Raw genomic sequence first — 22,657 nt, forward strand, 5'->3', positions numbered from 1 at the left:
TCTTGAATTAAAAAATCTAGGTTTTTAACTTTATTATCTTGCAGCATCTGATGCCAGTACATTCATTTATTCTGCCTGAATAGGAAAGTTTTATCAGGGTTAGATGATGAGTATACCTTGTGTATATGTTATGGGAAATAAAAATGAAGATCCATTCTTTATATTTTGGATGTTTTATATATAAAATTATGGCAAGTAATATATATTGGATAATTTGATGTGTGTCTTGGTGTTATGGGTACAGTGCAAAATTCTTTGAGTATCCATAATATGGGATTATTTATAATAATATTTTTGTCTGTTAGTGGTATATTGGTTAGTTCCATGCCAATTAATTCCCAATATTTTTTCCATTTCGCAACATATGAATTATCTATTAATAGAGATATAGTTTTGATAATAGAGGAGATATAGTATAGATCAAAGTCAGGAAAGGCAATACCTCCTTGGGACCAATTATTGATGTGCGTCTTTAATGCCACTCTAGGTCTATGAGGTGCTCAGAAGAATTTCAACATTGAGTTTAATTTTTTTAAATTGTCTTGGTAGGTAGGAGTAGTATTGATTGTATTGTATATAGTATCTTCGGAAATATTATCATTTTTATAACTGCAAGTCTTTCCTCCGTGGATAAAAGGGTATTATTCCAAATTTTAAACAGAGTTTGTATGTTTTCAAGACATTTACTGTAGTTCTGTTGAATGATAGATTTGATATCTCTTGCTAATATAATTCCTAGATAAGTTATATGATCTAAATTGGGTTATATTTATGATAAGATTTTTTAAGAATATTTTTCTCTAAATGTATTGGAAAAATCTTTGTTTTGTCTTCATTAAATGTCAGACCTGAGATTTTCTTAGTCTGCCATTGTGTTAAATAATGACTATATAGAAGAGTTGTTTCCTGCTGATGTAATTAGTACATTATCAGCAAAAAGTTGAATTTTAGATACTGTATTCTCATTTATTTTAAATCCATCTATACCATTGTTGTTTCTAATTAAATTAGCCCAGGGCTCCATTATTAAGGTAAATAATAAAGGGGAGAGTGGACACCCCTGTTTAGTACCTTTTAATATGGGTATCTTTTGAGAGACATATGTGCCAATTTTTATGTATGCCAGTGCTCCTTTATATATATTTTCAATCAGATTTACAAATGCATCAGAGAAATGTGTACACCTCAGCAAGATAAACAAGTAGTCCCAGTTTACAGTGTCAAAGGCTGAATTTATGTCAAGGCTTATTGGTGTCAGATCCTTCTTATTTTTATTTGCATAATCAATTAGAGTTAAGATTTTTCTTATGTTGTCAAAAGTATTTCTATTTATAATAAAGACTGTTTGATCTATGTCAATGATGCTTCGAAGAATTGTTTTTAATCTGTCAACAAATATGTTCATAAACATCTCGTAGTCAACAATGGGCAGTGAGATGGGCCTGTATGATGAGCAACTTGTTGGGTCTTTTATTAGATTTCAGAACTGGTGAAATAAGTGTATTTCCAAGATGGAGGGATAGTAGATTCAGTCTGAGCTGCCAGGAAGATATCATGTATTAATGTCTGTATGTTTTTAGAGATTATTTGTAAATCTCTGGTATTACACTGTCGTTACCTGGTGCTTTAACATGAGTTTGATTATTTGAGTAATGTCTGTATATGAGATGCGCTTATCCAATAACTCAACCTATTGTTAAGTTTTTTGTCCATGTATATGGTTATGAAGTTCTTTATTTTATATCTTGGATCCATATTAACGCTTCGTTTTTAATTTTATGAAAATAATCTTTAAATTCATCTAGAATTTCTGATAAATTAGAAACATTTTTTCCCCCAGAGGAAAAAAAATCTCTTTGATATGATTTTGTTAAGTCTTTTTGTTTTATTTTTAAGTTTATTTAAATATTTGGGGTTTATTGAATATGTTAGGAATGTATATTTCTCTAGCTTTATTTTGAGCTTGTGATTTAAAATCTCTCAATATTTCTCGTTTAATTTATTTCTTTTATAACTTTTTTATTTGTGACATCATCTTTGTTGAGCTTAAAAGTGTCTAGCTTATTTTGTATGTCTAGTAGATCTTTATCCCATGTTTTCCTTTTAGTATTATACAATCTTATACTTTGCCCATATAGATACGATTTCAGAGCATCCCATAGATATATGTATATAATCGAAATATCTGGTGTAGTGTTTATTTCTAAAGTTTTGTGTCTCCTTATTTATAAATTCTTTGAAGCCTTTTAGTTGAGTTAAGTAGGCTGGAATTCTTTTAATCTGAATATTGTGTATTAAATTTACAGTAAGATCAAAAGTGATTGAATTATGGTCCGATATTGGCAGGAAATGATCATAGATAGGATAAATCTTTTACAAGTTGTTTAGAGATCAGAACTCTATTCTAGAGTAAGACTTGTCTGTTCGAGAAAAAAGTATATGGTAGTTTCTTAGGATCAGCTTTGTTATTAATATCATTCAAATGATACAAGTTAAAAAAGTCTTTTAGATGTTTTGCACTAGCTCTAATTTTCCTCTTCCCAAGGGTAGTAATATCATTATCATACAGTGTACAATTGAAATAACTTGCTAATATGATGTGTCCTTTAGAGTAGAGTACTCTTTGATTGAAATGTTGTTTCACTGTGGTAATACCTATGCCTGGTATCCACTATATGTTGATAAATGTAAAAAATCTTCCTATTAATCTGTGCTGCAACCATGCAGAACATTCCCTTGTCATGTATGTCTTTGTATGTCTTAATAATTTTGGAGATAAGTACGGATTTGTTCCACAGGATCGCTACCCCTCTTTTTTTCTGTGTATGTTCTGAGCTGACTAAAGTTATGTACTTGTTGGCTTCTAGTTTAGCTATGTCTTTTTTAAAGAGATGAGTTTCTTAAATAAATATTAGGTTAGATCTATGCAAGTTAAGATATCCGAATAAACTTCTGTTGCATGGGTTGTTTAACCCATTAATGTTTAGGGAGATCTCTCTTAAGGTTACCATTTGACATACATAGCATAAGGTAAAATCTGTTTAGTTTATCATTTTTATATGGATTAGTGATCTATTCCCTCCTATAGATGTTAAATTAATCAAGGCTTTGACTTGTGAAGTTTCCATATGGACATGTGGGTCTTAAATTAGAAATGAAAATGTGATTGTAAGATATGATGTGGATGTCAGAACTGTAATCATACTATAACAATAATCAAATAAAATAGTGTTAGGATTGAACTTCGCACCTAGCTTGGAGTTATAAACTCTGAATTTGAGTAGTTACAACTACTCAAGTTACCTCTCTAACTATAACAGCAGAAATCTAGCTACCACCAAATGTCTATAAATACTAAAACTTTCAAAATCAATGTTAAACTCATCCATTTTACTATGTATTATAAAATAAATTATTCAGTTTATGTACTTATTAGGCCTTCTTGGTATCATACCTTTAGAACTAGAAAGAACAGTTTTAGCTAAAATTGTATAAATCAGAATGGTAGATCATTGAAACTTTTCATTGGCTTGTTTGTATAAACATACATAGGTATTTGAAATAGAGATTTTAACTAATACAGCTTATATAGACCATAAAATTCAACTTGAATATTCCAACTATTGTAAAGGATATGTATTTATATCTAGAATAGCTTGTTAACAATAGAAACATTACAAAGTAAATTACACATTTTGAAACATTTTAAAGGAATTGGAGTATAACAAGAGATCCTTTCTTAAGAAAGTAAATAAATCAAATCATGTGTATGAGCAAAACCAATTTAACCAACTATTAAGCAGAATTAAACATTTTTAACAAGATAAAAGAGCACCTTTATATATAACTCTTTTATTTAATAACCTAGTAATAACTGCGACACAACTAGGAAGGGAAGAAGAGAAAAAAAAATAATAACTATAGGTGCTTTGTGCATATTTAGCTTCCCTGAGCTTAGAAATATTTGTTTATTAATGCTTTTGTGACACAATATATTACTCCAAATTATTCATTACAGTTGTTATGAAGGTAGTAATGTTAATGATATAAACATATGCAGCTATAGAAAGATACATAAATATATTATCTGCTTGTTCTCATAGTGCTATGATGAGAGAATTAATTATCAAGGCAAAAGTAGTAATGTGGATGTGGTAATAGAAACGGTGAAAAAGTTCTGGACCATCCTTACTCAGGATGCAGAAGTAAGGAGTATAGTAGGAGATAAGCCAAGTTTTCAATTTAAGAAAAAGAGATCTCTGAGGCAGATGCTTTGCTACCCTACTGGTTGCAAGAACCCTGAAGAGATAGGGAATAGGAAAGAAGGCACACACCCATGTAAGAAATGCAACCAATGTCAATACATATTGGAGAACAATGTTTTTATACACCCAGATTCTGGACAGAAATTTGTATTTCATGCATCAGCAAATTGTAATAGTGAGAATATTGTTTATTTGGCCAGGTGCACAGGTTGCCCATCGTTTTATGTAGGAAAGACGAGTAGGAAATTTAGGTATAGAATACGTGAGCATATCCAACATATAAGGGCACTGTAACCAATGCACTGGCGAAAAATGTTCTAGATACAGATCAAATCCACACCTTTGTATTCACTGTGATAGAGCAAGTATATGAAAATGAAAGAGGTGGTGATATTAGAAACACCACTGAGACCTCTGAAACTTGCTGGATAATCAGATTAAGGGCAGACCGGGGAAAAGGGTTAAAAGATAGAATTCAAATACAACCCATATTAAGGAACAGGAGTTTGCTCAAATAAGTAACATAAGTTCATACTTTTATCAGATTTAAGTCTGTTCTCATGTGTAGTAGTGAGCATTTTATTATTGTTAAGAGATGATTTTTATCATGATTTTTATGAACTATGTTAGAGTTAGATGTAGATATTTTTCTATACCCATATGTATGGGGTTTTTATATGCAATTTTATCTGCATGTGTAGATGTATGCTTAAGGCTATAAGTGATCTAAGTGTATCAGACAGCCAAGGGTTAATCTGTCATTAATTCGATTTAATTGAGTAAGTAATTTTATAGGTTAATTATTGAATATGCTGATTTAAAAGAAGGCATGGTAACACAATGATTTTTATGAAGGTCTGAAGAAGTGGTGTTTGTGACCACAAAAGCGCTAACCATATTTACTATCTTTTAACCATTAAACCTGTTTTGGGATATTTTATCAGGAGTCTGATTCTTCGCAGCTGTTGGTTGACATGCTGGATGATGTTGTGCATATAATTCTAAATAATATACTTCTGAATTCAGCTGCTACACATTTCTAAACTTCAGCATATGGTTTAAACAATAAAATGTTAGTTTAATATGCACTGTAGCCTTACTAAATGCAAATTATATCAATAGAATGATATTATAATGATAAAAACTCGCATTTTTATGTTAAAAAGGCCATTTTAGTCATATTTCCGCGTTTGCGACTGTTCTTCCTGGAACTGGTTTACTTTGCAGTATTACGTTGTATGTGAGTGAAATCAGAGGTCAAAGTTCATGATGGATGCTTTCTTCTACTCTGATGAACAGTTACAAAATGAAGGTTTAGAAAACGGCTCGCGAGTGCTATTGTCAAGGTTGTCAGTGTCTGAAGTTGTCTCCTGAGAGATTCTAGCGGGAAATTTGATGAAAGTAAGTGAAAACAACACATTTTGAATGTAATAAGGCTCTTTGTAGTGTAGAGAGAGCTTGAGGTATTCCACAAGCCTTAGGAATCAGTCTCAGTAATATAAAGCCATAGGAAACCATTATAAGTCTATTTGCAACACATGAACCCCATATCATTTCCTAAGTTATACAATGTTATAAGCACATACCAAAGCTGTAAGGATATAATTGTTTCCAAAAAAAAAAAAAAAAAAAACATATACTATATCATTCATTTATTACTATAGCAAGGTATAAAATAGTGTGTGTGTGTATATATATATATATATATATATATATATATATATATATATATATATATATATATATATATATATATTCATCATTCATCTATTATATCTAGGCATAGAATACTGCATTTATAATTATTTTGTTTAATCAGTTGTTTATGCTTCATAGCCTCTTAGTTGTTGTAAAGAGTTTAAAATGTCTCAGTTTTATGATGCTAAATTAAATGGATATAACATATTACTAACCTTTGATCTCACAGAGAGAGATTAGAAAAGCAACAAGTATAATATGTATCCGGTTACTTGTTCCTTAGGGAGAAAAATTTAGTATAACAAGTTGCATATTTTGAGGATTTGAGAAGCTTTGAAGTGATCATTATGCTATATGTGGATTACTTGAGGGAACAAGGAAGTTTACACAAAAAAACAGAATGCTGTAAAGCAAGTCATTTATTTTTTAGTCTCTTTTGTTTGTCTGTTGTCTTCCAAGTTGTGCCAGATGCCAGTCTTTTTAACGAAGGACTAGCCCTTTCCATTTATTCTATCTTGTCCAATATTTTATGTTTTTTAATATAAGCCAAGGCAGTGTCTAAATCCTCAAACATTTTAGGACCATCAGGTAAGAAGATATTTAGTCTGGCAGGGAATAAAAGATGACTTTTCAGTTGCGCTTGTTTTAGTTCTCTTATCAGTGACAAGAAGGTTTTCTTTTAGATATCATCAGAGTGGAATAATCATTGTCAAAGCACACTACTGGATCATTGAATTAGGTGCTTTTGCCCATGCAGATTTCAACACCATCTTTTTATCAAATGAAGATAGAAATTTTACTATAACTGATTTAGGAATGTTCTTGTTAGTGTTAGAGGATGATAGAGATCTATGGGGACTTTTTATACCAAAAGAAAATGCCTAAGATAAATCTAGAGTTTTTGGTAGCCAAGTGTTTAAAAGTTATAATATTATTACCTTCTATGCCTTCTGGTAGCCCAAAAATCCTTATGTTATTACGTCGAGATCTGTTTTCCAAATCATCCAATTTAGACTGGAGATGAGTGTTTTGTTTGAGTAGAAATTCAATATTTATTTCCCCTTCTTTAATTCTACTGTCCATGTCATTGAGAGCATCCTCTATACCTGAGATCTGTGTTTTTTGCTGTTATAAGTCTTCATGCAATAAATCCATTTGTTTGGTAGTTTTTTTCTTTGAAGTTATCTATTTTAAAATCAATTCTGTCTATTTTAGTTGTCAGTTCCTGCACATTTAGTAGTTATGCCTGGAGTTCTTTCTTAAGGGTAGAATCCTGGTTGTTAGGTTTACTGTAGCTCATTCTGAGGAGTTGAGATGAGTGAGACATTTCCAAGAAGATTTCTGACAGGAAAATCAGTCAAGTTTTCTTTCTTTTTTGGATATTATTGTAGAAAATGATAACAGCCGCAGTGGTACAGTTGTAGCGTTGTTGCCTCACAGCAAGAGGTTCTCCTGTTCGATTCTCGGCTGGAGTGCCTTCTGTGTGGAGTCTGCAAGTCCTCCCCGCAATCGAGTGGCCTCCAAAAGACGTGTGAATGGGCGTGCCTTCGCTGAAGATTGGGCGTCGGGCTGGCAACTCAAAAATCTACTGCCGAACATTTGCGGACCGGAGTTCCGCTGTGGCAACCCCTAACCGGGAAAAGCCAAAAAGACAAACAACATTGTAGAAAATGATATTCCAAATGATTTTATGAAGAAATATATTCCATTAAATGAGTTTTGATGATAAATTTCCCTGTTTATGATATTGTCTTGGTGGAGCTAAAGAAATCTGCTGCTATCCGGTGTTCATCCTTGGCTACACCTCCCACCAAGGCTGTTTCTTGAAACGTGTACTTGCATGTCGACAATGGTTGATATTTTTGATTATATGTAGTACACACACACACACACACACACACACACCTACCTATATATATATATATATATATATATATATATATATATATATATCTATATATATTTGTGTGTGCGCGTAATTATTTATTTTTTTGACATTTTTGCAGGGGGGCAATCCCCCCTGCAACCCTACACCCTCTGCTAAATAATTACATCTACTCCAAGATTGTAGTACATTGAGGAAAATGGCAAATTTTCCGTTCCGTGCTGTATGGCAATCGCCATTCAAAATGTTTGAAGTTTCAAAACTTCAATGTTATGGTCTCAACCATTTGCAGTTCGAAGTTTTGAGACTTCAAGCTTGTGAAGGGAATCTTTGTGTGTGTATGTGTCTATGTATATATATATATATATATATATATATATATATATATATATATGTATATATATGTATGTATATATATATATATATATATATATATATATATATATATATATGTATGTATATATATATATATATATATATATATATGTATGTATATATATATATATATATGTATATATATATATATATATATATATATATATATATATATATGTGTATATATATATATATATATATATATATATATATATACATATATAAATGAATAAAATGTTAGATGCAATGTACAGGATTTGTATTTAAAAGCATTTGTTAAAATTTCTTAAAAATGGGAGTAATTTGAAAGTTAAGTATTCAGATTGTTAAAAGGAGTTTTTTTTTTTTTTAGCCAAGCTGCTGATTATTTCAAATGTTTAATTTACAGGTGCTGCTTTCCTGTCAATTACAACACCTTACGCAGAAACTGGCTCTGGATTTGTGGTGCCCAGCTCTTCTGCCAAAGCAGGAGTGGAGGCTTTGTCAAAGTAGGTAATACAACATGTTGCAGTGGGTCTCCTGAAATATTGCTCAGCATTTTTTTAAACCACCTACTATTGTATCTCTGTCCATCAGTAACTCCCCACTTTACAGGTGTCAAAAAAAAGATACATATTTGCTGAAAGTGACTTGATCAATCATTTATGTTATACACTCAAGATGTACTAAGAATTCCCTATTTACTAGGTGATTGTTCGAGCCATAGTATATTTACTGGAATAATGCATGAGTCGTAGTATGTGCGCATTTCAGCAGTTATATGTACTTTGCTTGTGATGCTGGCTTGCATTTTGAATGCGAGTTGAAGTTAAAACTGACATTTCTAATATTTTTTAAGCTAATCAGTAGTGGGATTATTTGTAAATGTAACAAAAGAAATTTGTCATTTGTTCACAGTATTTTCTGTCTGTAACAACAGCAATCGTAACAAAATGTCCTTGTATTCATGGTGTTGCACATTTTCTTGTAGAATTGTTCTACACATTGAATGTGACTTGACATTTGAGCTAAAAGAAAAAGGTAAATTTGTAGCATTAATTATCACATGTAATTTTGTGTATAGGAGCTACTGATGGCAAAAATGAGTATTTAAACTTAAGTTATTGATAAAACTATACGAATAACCACCTCACTGAACAACATCATTATAGAATATGTAGGTCAGAGAAAACTTCCTGGAGTCATAATAGAGCAACACCTTCAAACAGATGAGTATGTTAGCTGTGTGATAAATAAACAAGCAAACAAAAACTTGGATTACTTTACAAGGTAAAACACTACCTTAAAGACCAAACTCTCGTTACTACGTCACCATCACTACTTATTATATCTAGTTTGCTATACAGTTCTGTAGTCTTAAATTTCCAAGCTATCCAGCTCAGTAAACTAAACAGAGCTATAGTAAGATGCCCAAATTCACTTCTAACATGCAAACTAGAGCCCACTACTGACAAGCCCTTAAGAAACTAGACAGTGTCAAATTAACTTACTCATTAACCTTATCACAGCTCAAAAGTCATCCATGCTTTCCTTAACATACCTACCCTGATTTGTTTATAAAATGTAACCTGCAGAAATCTTGCATCACATAATTAATTGCGTAATTTAAAATCACTTATCATGGAGACTCCTTGTACTTGATATATGCTGCAAAAAAGTGAAACTCCTTCTGTTCTGAAATTAGCCTAAAACCTTATCCAAAATGGTTTCAGAAGCTACTTAAATCTCACCCTAAAATGAATGTGAACCCCACTAATAATATTAATCACTCCCTCTTTCTCCATCAAGATAAGATCTTAAACTGAGGGCTCATCTGTCTGAATTGGTGGTGTTTCAGGTGGATGTAATGGATCCCATGGAACTTAACAAAAAGAGCAGGGGAACTTTATTAAATAAAAATATTCAAAACATGCAGTACAAAGACATCAGAAAGAAAACAGAGCAACAATTGATTTATATCAAAAAGCACAAATAGCTCAGTATCTGTCTTGTTTCCATACTTTTTCAGTAACTAATTTTGTATAAAAGTGATTCTCACATCTAGCAAGTCAATATATCTGTAATACATTTGCAATCAGTTTGTCATAATAATCATGATATTTTTTACACCTGACATCATAATGACCATGTTGAAGTATATTAAGTGACAGACTCCCTAAATTATTCAAGGTGTATACTTCATATACATTTTCCAAAACACCTGAGCTTTTTAACACGTGAATAAAGCATATTCTAATATCTGATGAACCAGAATGGCTTCAGTGGTGAAAAAAATGATCCACTAGGCGTATAATATGTCACAAAGCAATTTATTAACAACACACAGAGGAAAAAATAAAATAAATAAATAAATGAATAATATTAATCCAAATGAGTCAAATCCAAGCGCTTTTGTCTCCTGTGTAGGAGACTTTTTCAAGAACAGAGCATGCCCAACAACTGAAAAACTTTTATACCATCATTAATTAAGTTTCAAAACAAAAGCACCAATCATTTTCTGATTTCACTAATTGAATCCTTTGGTGTAGGGTGTGATAGTTAAAGGTATAACGCAATGAAATGTGCAATAAAATATGCAGTTTTACCATGAGTCAAACCAACACAAATAGTAAAAAAAGTGTGTGTATACCATTTGTGCATTGCAATCAGTTGTTATGAAATTAGAAAGTAAAAATATATATTAAAAAGTATATAACTAATATACTTGTGTTAGGTTTTACAAGTGCATATACATACGCACATGCTTGTGTAACCTATTCATGAAAATTTATGAATATATAAATGAATAATGTCTGTATGAGTAAAAGCTAAAATATGTGTGCATATATATATAACTTGTATACACAATAAAATTCATTTTAGAAGGTTAGAATGTACATAAAATTAATAAAAGTTCATTGCCAACATTAAGCAAATATGTTGGTATCATAAAATTTTTTTTAGGTTTAATAAATAAATGATAAATGTGTTTATAATAAATAAATAGATACACAAGCATATTATGTTAAAAACTTAAAAATTGTTGGATAACCACCTATGTTAAAATACAATGTATAACAAATTCACCTATCTAGGCTCTTTAACTTCAAAAAACAAGTAATTGAAATAGAATCATTCAGGCCTGGCCATTGAGTAGCATTCGTTCTTAATTGCCATAAAGCTTCATTCATTTCCAAATGTAACGGCCACGGTCCACCCCTTTGGTTCACTTCCATAGCTTCTATGATAGTGAATTTAAACCCATGATCCGGCCATTCATTACAATGCCTTGCCAAGGCGTTTATATCCTTTTTTTAATTTAATGCCCCTCAAGTGTGCATAAATATGTGTCTTTAACTTTCTTTCCATTTTTCCAATATAAAAACAGGTGCATTTGCAACAGAAAGCACACTAAACAACTCTTTCATGTTACAATAACATTTTTTCTTCTGGGTAGCTCTAATGCCATTAATGTTAAATTGCATGCCTTCCATTATATATTGGCAATACTTACAAGATCCACATTTTCTCATGCCCCCAATACTATAAATTTGGGTGTTGTTTTCAAGTATCTTTTTGAGGGACTGACCCTTTCTATACACTACAATAGGTCTTTCTCCTATACATTGTCTAATTTCATTACATGAAGTTAAAATAATCCAGTTTTTCTCTAAAATTCTTAGTATGTCATGACTCTCAAGATTATATGTGGTAATAAAAGCACAACGATAGTTGGTTTCTGATAATATTGGATTTTCAAGACTCATACTATTCTGTGAATTCTCATCAAAAACCCTTTGTCGATCTACTTCACTCGGTGTTATGTTGTATGCCATCAACCATTTGAATAGCTTGAAAAAAGCCTCTCTCTCTTTTGTTGACCACCTCTAACATTACATTATTTACTAAATATCTTGGATATTCTCTTTTTATAAACCTTTCTTTTAGTAAATCACATTCATTCAGAAAAGTGTCAAAGCAAGATATCATACGGGCCGCTCTTACAAATTGGCCCTTCACTACTGCTCTTTTTTGTTTGTAAGGGTGTGCACTATCAAAGTGTAAAAAACTATTAGAATAAGATTCCTTCCGATATATTTCTGATACAAATTTACCTAACTGTCTATCTTTTATTAGTTTAATATCCAAGCATGAAATTTCCTCTTCACCAATGTTATGGGTGAATTTAAGAAAGGGTGTTGAATTTTTGATTTTATTGAAAAATTCATCAGATAAGGTCCCTTGGACCAACCCAAAAGATGAAAATATCATCCAGAAATCTCGCATACATTCTACAATATTTAAAAAAAATGTGATTCAAAAACATCTCTCTTTTCCCATTGTAGCATCACCATATTGGCATAAAGGCCACCACAAGGGGAACCCATAGCAACACCAACCATTTGTATAAAAATAAAAAAATTCTTTATTAAATATACAATTATTTTTTTAAAACAGGATCAAACAGTTGTTCGAACACATTAATCCTGGGTTGGGGTATCCCTTTTTCAAGTAAATAGTCACATACCCATTCTACCCCTGTATCATTAGGTATTGAAGTATAGAGGTCCTTTACATCAATGGTTACAAAGAAGCCACTCTCTTTGAATTCCAAATTATTGATTCTCTTCAGAAAATCCGATGAGTCCCTACATATATTAGTCTCTTCAGCCACATACTTTTTTAGGTTAATGCCTATATATCTAACTATAGGGTAAATAATAGAACCTTGTCCATTGACAATAGGACACATTGGTGGGTCAGACACATTTTTATGCATTTTAGGCAATCCAAAAATGCATGGGGTAACAGGGTGGTGAACAGATAAAAAATTAAACTCCTCGATTGACAAAGAACCTTCAATAAATAAATCATTCAGTTCATTCCTAATCTTGTTGTATGTTTGATTTAATTTATTTAAGGAAATTTTTCTATAAGCATCACCCATTAGAATTTTTATCATCCTCTGATTGTAATCTCCTATGTCCATAATTACAATACCACCACCCTTATCTGGTTTTATAATTCTTATGTCCTTATTGTATCCTAATTTATTCAAACTGTCAAATTCAGCCTTATTCATATTAGAAAAATGAACATTTTTATCTAAATTTCTGATATCAACTTCACATATCTTGTCAAACATTGCTATAGAAGGGTGTAACTGTAGATTATATGTACTCGAGATGTGTAATGGGTTACTAACATGCTCTACAGCTCTAAATAACACATTTAGATTCAGTTTTCTTACAAAGTGGCGAAAATCCACTAATGTACGTGCAATATCAAAGTTCTTCATAGGCACAAAAGTTAAACCTTTAGACAATAAGTTACAATCATTCACATTTACCTCCGATGAAGAGAAATTATATACATTAAAATCCCCTTTCACGTTTTTTAAAATTGAACTATTTAATACATTATTAACCTGTGCATTCAGTTCCATCCTCGACGTCCCCCCCCCCCTGAAAAAATTACATTTATATATATTTATATTTACATTTATATATATATATATATATATATATATATATATATATATATATATAAAGTTTATATAATTTTATATATGTGTGTGTGTTTAGCTAGTGATATATAGATATAGGTAGATATACCATTTTTTACTAGCTGTTAGTCCTTTAGTCTTTTGAGGTGGTTATTGTGTTCTTAGTTTTTTTTTTATTTGCCTCTCTTCTACTGCAATTGATTTTGTGTTTGTAACTATAATATTAATGTCTCCTTGGTCTAAAACAGTGAATTCAACTTGAGTTTATATTCCTAATTCTTGTTTTTCTAATTCTATAATTTGAGGTCATTCTACCAAAAATGCCCTACTTGTTTACATTTTATGCAAAAACTTTCACAATTTTGACAGTATATATTCTTTCCCCACACTGGGAACACTCCTGTAGTCTGTGGATTTTGTCACTGCCAAACCCAAGAAGTGGATGACCTCCAACCTCTATATTACTCTGACATTTTTTCCTGTTGAAGATTTACTTCCTAATTGATCTTTTCCACTGTATTGAATCAATTTATTGGCATCTGAAAATTAAGTCATTTGCTGTTATCAATTCAGCAAACTTTTCATCTAACAATCCTCCATTAGTAAACTTTGTTTTAATATTCTGGATACTTTCAGCAGTAGTAACATTTTCTGCAGAAGGTAACACAGACTCCAGTCTCCTTAAGCTCTATACTGCTGCCACCCTCTGTCTTGCCTCTGTACTTACAGGAACAAAGGGATTGAAAAGTTCCCCAGTGTCCTGGCCAAAATTTCCCCCGTCAGTATGACTACCACCTCAAGTCTCCCCTGAAAAGAAACCATTAACCTAATGGGACCAATCCATTCATTAAGGTATACATAAATAAATAAATTACTCATCTATATTAATCACAAGATTAAACTTAGTAGCGTATTCCATTAACCCTTCTCTTTATTTTCCTTTCTCACCTCTCCTAATACAGCCTTTTTCTCTTTCCCCTTACTAGGCTACATATTTTGCTGCCTTATCTCTGCATTAACCCCTTTAACTTTCCCAGAACTCTTGGATTAACCCCCTTTTCTATTCCATAACCCTGCTCATTGCTCTCCATTCCTTCTTTCAGTACATAGAAGCCTTACTTTATTGCTAGCATTGTTGTGGAACCCTACTCTTTTTGCTCCTTTTTTCCTTTCAGCTCTTCCTTTCCAGTCTCTCATCATTACCTACCATTTGCTATCCTTTTGTCGTTGTATAACTTTACCTTTCTCCACTTGTCATTAAATTCCTCTTTCTTACTCCCTCCTCTCCTCTTTGGCTCTCTTCCTTCTGCTCTGACATACCTAATGACCTAGTGCTGTCTTCCATCTCTTATCTACTCATACAGCTATATCTATTTGACCCCCCTCTCTTCCTACTTCCATGTTTTTAAAGTCTGTCATTTTCCAATAGTACAGATTTCTCTTATTCCCCTCATCTTATTGATTTTGCTTCTAAATCTTCACTGTCATGTCCATCATCTTTACCTACCCATCCACAATGTTCTCTGCATAATAAATTACATTTGTTTATTCATTTTTATTATCCAGTCAAAGTATTTACCTTCATGTAAATTTTCAGGCATCACTGTTTCCACCTCTTTGGATTCCCATAATTCTAGTATTGCCACTTTTACTTTCACTCATATACAGTGGTTGCATATTTTTCATTGGTGGAGTTTGATATTTTCTAGTAGGAGAATATTATCATGTAGTCTGTTTAGAGGCACAGAGTAACTCGGAGAGATGTTCTCTTGGCACCTACCTTTAGGGAATGAGTCCTGGTATAGGAGTACCATTTCTCAGTCACTGGAGCAAGCGTATGCCCATCTAATGAGAGAGAAGTGGGTGTTTGAGTCCCTAGGGCATGATTCTGTCTCAACTCTGACCTGAACATGACTCCATTTGTCTCCTACTGAGTGGTTGGCCACTCACCTGCATTATTTGAGACATTGTTAGAAGCTATCATTTAGGTTCATGGTTACTTACTAGGCTATGGATCATTCCCTTGAAGTTTTTATTCCTTATATTTTAAGTACTACTAATTCCAAGATAAGCAGAACAGTTGCATGTTGCCCCTATCCACAAGGGACAGTGGTACTGAACTAAAGGTGAATTTGCCGCTATCCATCCATTCATCCAGATTACATTTGAGTAGTGTAAGAGGAGCACTTTGCTTATGTGAAGAGGAAAATGATTCCACAGTAGTGGCATTCTTTGTGATCCATATTTATCCCTCCAACATGTTCTGTTTATGTTGCAAAATAGATTTTGATTTCTTGAGACAGTGTTTGTGCCCCAATTGACTTGCAAATGTGCTGTATGTCTGACAGAATAGGGTCTGTTGAGGCTGTGTAAGCCAGGCAGAGATCACCTCTTAGTAGCTTGTATGACACCAAGAAGAGGGACAAGGCTTTGAGATGGTTTGTTTAATTTATTTATTTTTTTTTATTAGTAAGGTCCTTAATTTTCTTAAGGAAACATTATGGGATTTAACTTGTAAACTTGCTGTAGGTCTGACAGGATAGGGTCTGTTGAGGCTCTGTATGTGAGACACAGATAAGCTATTCATAGCCTGCACGACACTGAGAAAAGGGACAGGGTTTTGAGAAGGTTTGTATATTTTTTATGATTTGGTAAGTAAGAAAGCATTGTGGGCATTTGAATTGTCAAATATTTGGAGAGGTACATACCAAAGAAGGTATTATTGTCAATGATTGGCTTGATGAATACAGTGGAATAATCAAATCCCTGGCTCCGGACGACATATACCTTCTAGTGTAAGATGTGCATTGAAAAGACAGTTTCTTACAATAGAGGATGCATGGTGATCAAAGGACAAGTCGTTGTCTACATAGGTTCCCAGATCCATAACTACTGGATCAATTGTAGTAATAAATTTTATTTACATTTTTATTCCAATATATATATATATATATATATATATATTTTTTTTTTTTTATAAAATGCCTTTCATTTTTATGGGTTTGTTTTATGTTGATTTACATTGTTTTTGTGAAAAGTGTGAACAGCGAGCAAGACTTGTAGTGTTTGTGGGATCATTGTACTGCAAGGTTCAAGGTATTGCTTCTTTCCCCTCTATGGTGTAACCTCAGAATTGGTATGCATAATTAGCATGGGGTGTGGGGGGTAGCCCTACTGCAAAAAGCAGGTGTTTCATGCCGTTTTCTGTTTCAATTTTGTGCTTCAAGTTTTTTAGCTCAGTATTGTGGCTTTCACTCATGTGAGTGCCTGTTTATATGACAGGGAAGCGTGTGTGTGAAATGTGTGTGTTCTGCTCCGGTATGTTTATATGGCTTTTATTCACCATTTTATCAGTGTTCATTGTCAGAGTAAATATACACATGTATTGCATGTATATATTGTCATCAAACCTCTTCAGGCATTTTGTCAGATTGTATTGCTAATATAACTTGGTTTTCAAATTCAACGCCCCATACCTTTTTAGCCAATAATAGTATGTTTAAGTTTTCCTGTATAAAATCCCCTTTCAAGGTGGAATTGAAAGTTTGCATCACTATAGTCAGTGGCATGCAATCATTAGAATAATCATATTGGATATTAGCTGAGGAAGAAAGAGTATTAAAATCCATTAAAATATCTTTGATTTCATTTGTCAAACTTAACCTTACAAAGGGGAACATTTTTAATATTTTCGTAATAGGCATGTACCCAGGATTCTAAATGTGTATTCATGCATCCATACTACTGCCTGTCCATACCCCTTCACAATGCTGCCACTTCTGAGAAATGTACACCAGGTAGCCAGTCATTTGCATAATGAAACAGTAAAGCAAAAATAGGCATTTTACTTCAAATGTTCATCTTCTCTGAGTGGAACAGCACATAAAGTAGCTTCCCATTTACATTATGGCAGATTTTTTTTCCCAGCAGAACTATCTTAGTGGTGACTCATGAGTTCCCTTTAATAGTGTGGCACAGCTCCCATGTATCTGCCAAATAAATGCTCGCAAGACTCTTTTTTAGTAGCAGTGCTGCAGTGTGACAAGCCACAGTGTTGCACTAAAGTAAGATTTCGGGTTCCTATCAGATGACCAAAAGACGCATTTTGTCGAATATCTCTTGGTTGAACTTGAAATGTTGTGGAAAGAAGTCGCTTGGCTGCTTCAGTCACTTTGCCATTTTCGGCACTGTAGTGTGATCTCGGAGTTGGTATATTTAAGTAGGGGGGGTGTGGGGGACACAGCCCCCCCCACTTTATGCAATGTTTTAATGTCTTTTTTTCCCCCCTAGGAAAAAAATCCCTGTTCTGGTTGTTCGACGTTTTGTGAATTCGAACTTTAGAGTTCGATATAACAACGTTCGATCATTTGATCGTTCATTGTTATAATATAGACCCAAGATTTCTGTACTACATCAAGGTAGCCAGTTGCACACAGATTTACTTGCACCACAAAACCTCACCAGGCAGATGCACATAACAGCACATTGTCTGGGTAGTCTTAACAACAGAAAACACTGCAGAACTCCCCCAGACAGCAAACTTGAAATTGTCACTTTCAAAACAAACATGCTAGACTGTAACTAGCACATACAATATTCTTCTTTTTTCCATAACACTAGCAACCCCATGCACAAAATACTCTATAGCCCCTCTTCTACTTCAGTTAAGTACCAAAAATAGAAGTGCATTAGCATCTTTCAAAAAAAAAAAAAAAAAAGATTGCAACTGTTACTCAAACCTTCAATACAGTCAGATACTATGCAGACCCCAGTACCGTGCTTGTGTGGGGCTGGGGGTGTGTCCATTGACTACCATAATTATTCCACACAGCTTTAAGTGTGCTTATTTAATGGAAAGGCTGTTGGTCCAGATGACATATCTGTGGAAGCATGGACGTGTTTAGTAGAAATGGCAGTGGAGTTTTAACCAGATTATTTAATGAAATCTTGGAAAGTCGGAGAATGCCAGAGGAATGGAGAAGAAGTATTTTGGTACTGATTTTTAAGAATAAGGATGATGTGCAGAGCTGTAGTAACTACAGATGGATAAAACTGATCAGTCACCGCATGAAGTTATGAGAAAGAGTAGTGGAAGATAGGTTAAGAAGGGAGGTGATTAGTGATCAACAATATGATTTCATGCCAGGAAAAAACACTACAGATGCGATGTTTGCTCTGAGGGTGTTGATGGAGAAGCATAGAAAAGGTCAGAAGGAGTTGCACTGTGTCTTTGTGGACTTAGAGAAAGCATATGGAAGGGTGCCTAGAGAGAGGAGGTATGGTATTGTACGAGGAAGTCACGAGTGGCAGAGAAGTATGCAACAGTGGTACCGGATATATATGAGGGTAGTGTGACCGTGGTGAGGTCTGTGGTAGGAGTGACGGATGTTTTTAAAGTGGAGGTGGTATTGCATCAAGGAGCACCTCTAAGTCATTTCTTATTTGCAGTGGTGTTGTGTCCTGTCGGTTGACAGACGAGATCAGACAGGAGTCCCTGTGGACTGTAATGTTTGCAGATGACATTGTGATCTGTAGTGAGAGTGGGGAACAGGTTGAGGAGACCTTGGACAAGAGGGAGATGTGCTCTAGAGAGGAGAGGAATGAAGGTCAGCAGGACTAAGACAGAAATTTGTGTGTGAATGAGAGGGAGGAGCGAGGAATGGCAAGGATGCAAGGAATAGAGATGGCAAAGGTGTATGAGTTTAAATACTTAGGATCAACAGTTCAGGGTAATGGTGAGTGTGGAAGAGAGGCGAAGAAGAGTACAGACAGGGTGGAGTGGGTAGAGAAGAGTGTCAGAAGTGATGTGACAGTTGGGTACCAGTAAGAGTGAAAGGGAAGGGTCTACAAGAGGGTAGTGAGACCAGCTGTGTTGTATGGGTTGGAGAAGGTGGCATTGACGAGGCACGAGTCAGAGCTGGAGGTGGCAGAGTTAAAGATGTTAAGATTTGCATTGGGTGTGATGAGGATGAACAGGATTAGGAATCAGCGTATTAGAGGGTCAGATCAGGTTGGACTATTTGGAGACAAAGCCAGAGACGTGAGAGTGAGTTGATTTGGACATGTGCTGAGGAAGGGTGCTGGGTATATTGGGAAAAGGATGCTAAGTATGGAGCTGCCAGGTAAAAGGAAAAGGGGAAGGCCTAAGATAAGGGTTTATGGATGTGGTGAGAGAGGACATTCAGGTGGTTGGTGTGACAGAGCAAGATGCAGAGGACAGGAAGAAATGGAAACAGATGATCAACTGTGGCGACCCCTAATGGGAGCAGCCGAAAGAAGAAACAGAAGACTGAATTATCACTTAAGACATAAGCAAACATACATTTATATAAAAGAAAACAAACCATGTTAATATGTTTACAGTTACAAAAATTGTACATCATATATAGTCTTTTTACAAAGTAAACGTCAATCCAACATTACATAAATTGCATAATTCCTGCATTCCTTTAAACCTTACTCCTTCTTCAAAGCATTATTCTGCATGTATTGTTTCCACAATTTCCTTTTTTTTCTATGTAATTTGCTCCTACTCTTTTATAAAGATCCCACTTCCAGTTTTTCATCTGTGTTACAATATTCACTACTTCAAATACAATTGGTTTAGACTTTGATTTTCATTTTCTAGTAATTGCTTTTTTGGCAGCCACCAGAATTAAACTTAACAAGGCCTTACTATGTGTAGGCAATTCAGATCCTGCATGCCAGCTCAAAACATCATTTCCTCAGTTACACCCATTTGCTCACCCTGCATTTCTGACAGATTGCTTCCTAAGGATTTTTTTAAAGTCTACCCGTTCATTACACTCCCAAAACATATGTTCCCAGTTGCCTCTTTCTACCCTGTCACTCCTCCAACATTGGCCATTTACCTGAGTAAAAATTCTTTGGAATCTGCTTGGGGTATAATATACCTGTGCAAGTACCTCCAAGCAAATATCCTAAATCTTCTAGACTTTATTGCATATTTAGGAGCCATGTACATGTCCTCCCATTGTTTCCTGGTGAATTGCTTATCCAATCTCTCTTCTCAATTTTTTTAACCTCCTCTGATTATTCCAATAGTTATCGTGCAATATTTTATATGCCCTACTACTTATCCTTTTTTTAACAGCATTTTTCTGTTCTAGATTCAACTAAAAACTCTACCAGAGCTGGACTTTAACTTGGTATTCCCCTATCTCTTTCTGTTTGCCTATACTCTGATATCAGTCTCTGATAGGGAAGGGAATTTCTAGCCTGCAGTCCAAATGTTTTCTTTGCCTCTTCACATTCTGTTACGTTTCCCTCTGTAGTTATTTGCTCTCAGCACCTTGTTTTTTTTTTGCCAATTTTCTCCTGTAAATTCCATCACTCTCTTGCATATTCTGTGTACCCCTAATTGTAGTCATCCTTATCAGCAGAGTCTCATTTCTTCATTATTGTACTGGCTTAGCTCTGAGAATACTTTCTTCTTCTTTATGAATATAATACTCTGTATGGCTGTCATTATTTTCCTTAAGGATCTGCATGCAAAATCCCACTCTTTTCTCATTTCCTGAATTTCACCGTTTCATCATCATCCATTTCCACTCTGAATTATAGCTTTCTGCTTGTGTTATGTATATGAGCTTTAACTGTTTAGCTGTAAAATATCCCTTCAAACCAGGTAATCCTAAACCACCTTGTTCTGTTGGAGGTGGTTAGCTTATTCCACGTTGACCCTTGCCTTTTTCCCTTCCCAGATAAAATCCCTCAACTCTTTATTAATCAATATCCACAACTTCTATTCTGGTTGATAAAAATATGCCTGAGCTGTATGTAAAACTAAAGGGACAAAAAACATTTTCACTGCTTGTATCTTGCTATTCATATCCATAAACAAGAGCTTCCAGGTTCGAAGTTTTTGTATTATCTTTTGATCTGATGGTGTCATTTTCGTTTGTTACTCAACCTGTGGGTTCATATCCGAACCTCGGATCCAACTTGGCCACCTTTTTGTAGCTTAGGATCTGACTGTCGAGCACCTCCCTTACTCATAATGCCCGTGTCCTCCACATTACCTCAGATCTTGTTTGCCGTGCTTCTAGCAAGCTGGAATTTTTTCTGTCATAACTTCTTTTGGGTCGTAAGTGATTTAATTCTGTTTTATTCATTTTTAGGTTTTATTTGTTAGCCTATCACCCTTCCTATCCTACTACAAGCTTTTTTATTATTTTCAGATTTCTTTATTTAAGTTTTTGATACTTCTGTACCTTTGGGTATTTCTCTTCCTTCCATTGTTAGTAGTTTCTTTTCCCATTTCCCTTCTTAAAAAAAAACAAAATCACTCTTTCTCTTTAGAACTTTGTTTTTGTTGTGGTTGTTTAACCAGATTATAGCTGATAAACCTGACAAACCTGGTGGGTTCAAAAAAATGCACTTCTTGTGGGCACAAGACTCCTCAATTTGATGTCCACAGGTTTACTGTCTAGGATCTAGACATGTAGATGCTTGTCAGATTTTTTTTTGGGTTACAATGTCGTGCTGTTGTGAAATGCTGAAACAAACTGATTCTTAAGGGTCTTCTTCCTCAGCCTGCTTCTATTGCTGGTCCATCTCAGGAATCGGGCTGAAACCCCTACAAGAAAACATAAGGAGCCCAGGGAGCACAGAAAATGCTCCCCTGCCCGGTTTCCTACAGAAAGTGCTATTTCTGAGCCACCAGCTAAGACTCTGAAACTGTTGGATTCGAGGCCTTCAGATCTGACACAGACTTTATTGTCACTTCCTTAGCACCAAACTCTCTGCCCCTCTCTGGAGGTCATATCTCCTATTATGAGGTGTACCTTTCTTCAAGGAACCCTGAAGAGGTCTTCGAGATCTCCCTTTGTGTCATTGTCTGTCAATTCTTCCTGGAGCCTCTCTGAAGCAGCGGTAGACAGAATGATGAGGAGATGCCTATACAGATGGGGAGTTTTGCCTGCTATG

At 34.2% G+C, this 22,657-nt stretch overlaps 1 protein-coding gene across 2 annotated transcripts in view; it reads left to right on the forward strand.

Moving 5' to 3' along the window:
* The window catches only part of DECR1 (2,4-dienoyl-CoA reductase 1), a 698,559-nt gene that overhangs the window by 430,715 nt on the left and 245,187 nt on the right, over nucleotides 1-22,657 (forward strand). For both annotated transcript variants that reach the window (XM_044065390.1, XM_044065391.1), the window contains exon 6: nucleotides 8,612-8,711. In XM_044065390.1, coding sequence (XP_043921325.1) covers nucleotides 8,612-8,711 — 100 coding nt within the window. The remainder of the gene's footprint in view (nucleotides 1-8,611; nucleotides 8,712-22,657) is intronic.

The sequence above is a fragment of the Protopterus annectens genome, chromosome 3.part0 (assembly GCF_019279795.1).
Source record: "Protopterus annectens isolate FY-2018-M chromosome 3.part0, PAN1.0, whole genome shotgun sequence".
Lineage (NCBI taxonomy): Eukaryota > Metazoa > Chordata > Ceratodontiformes > Protopteridae > Protopterus > Protopterus annectens.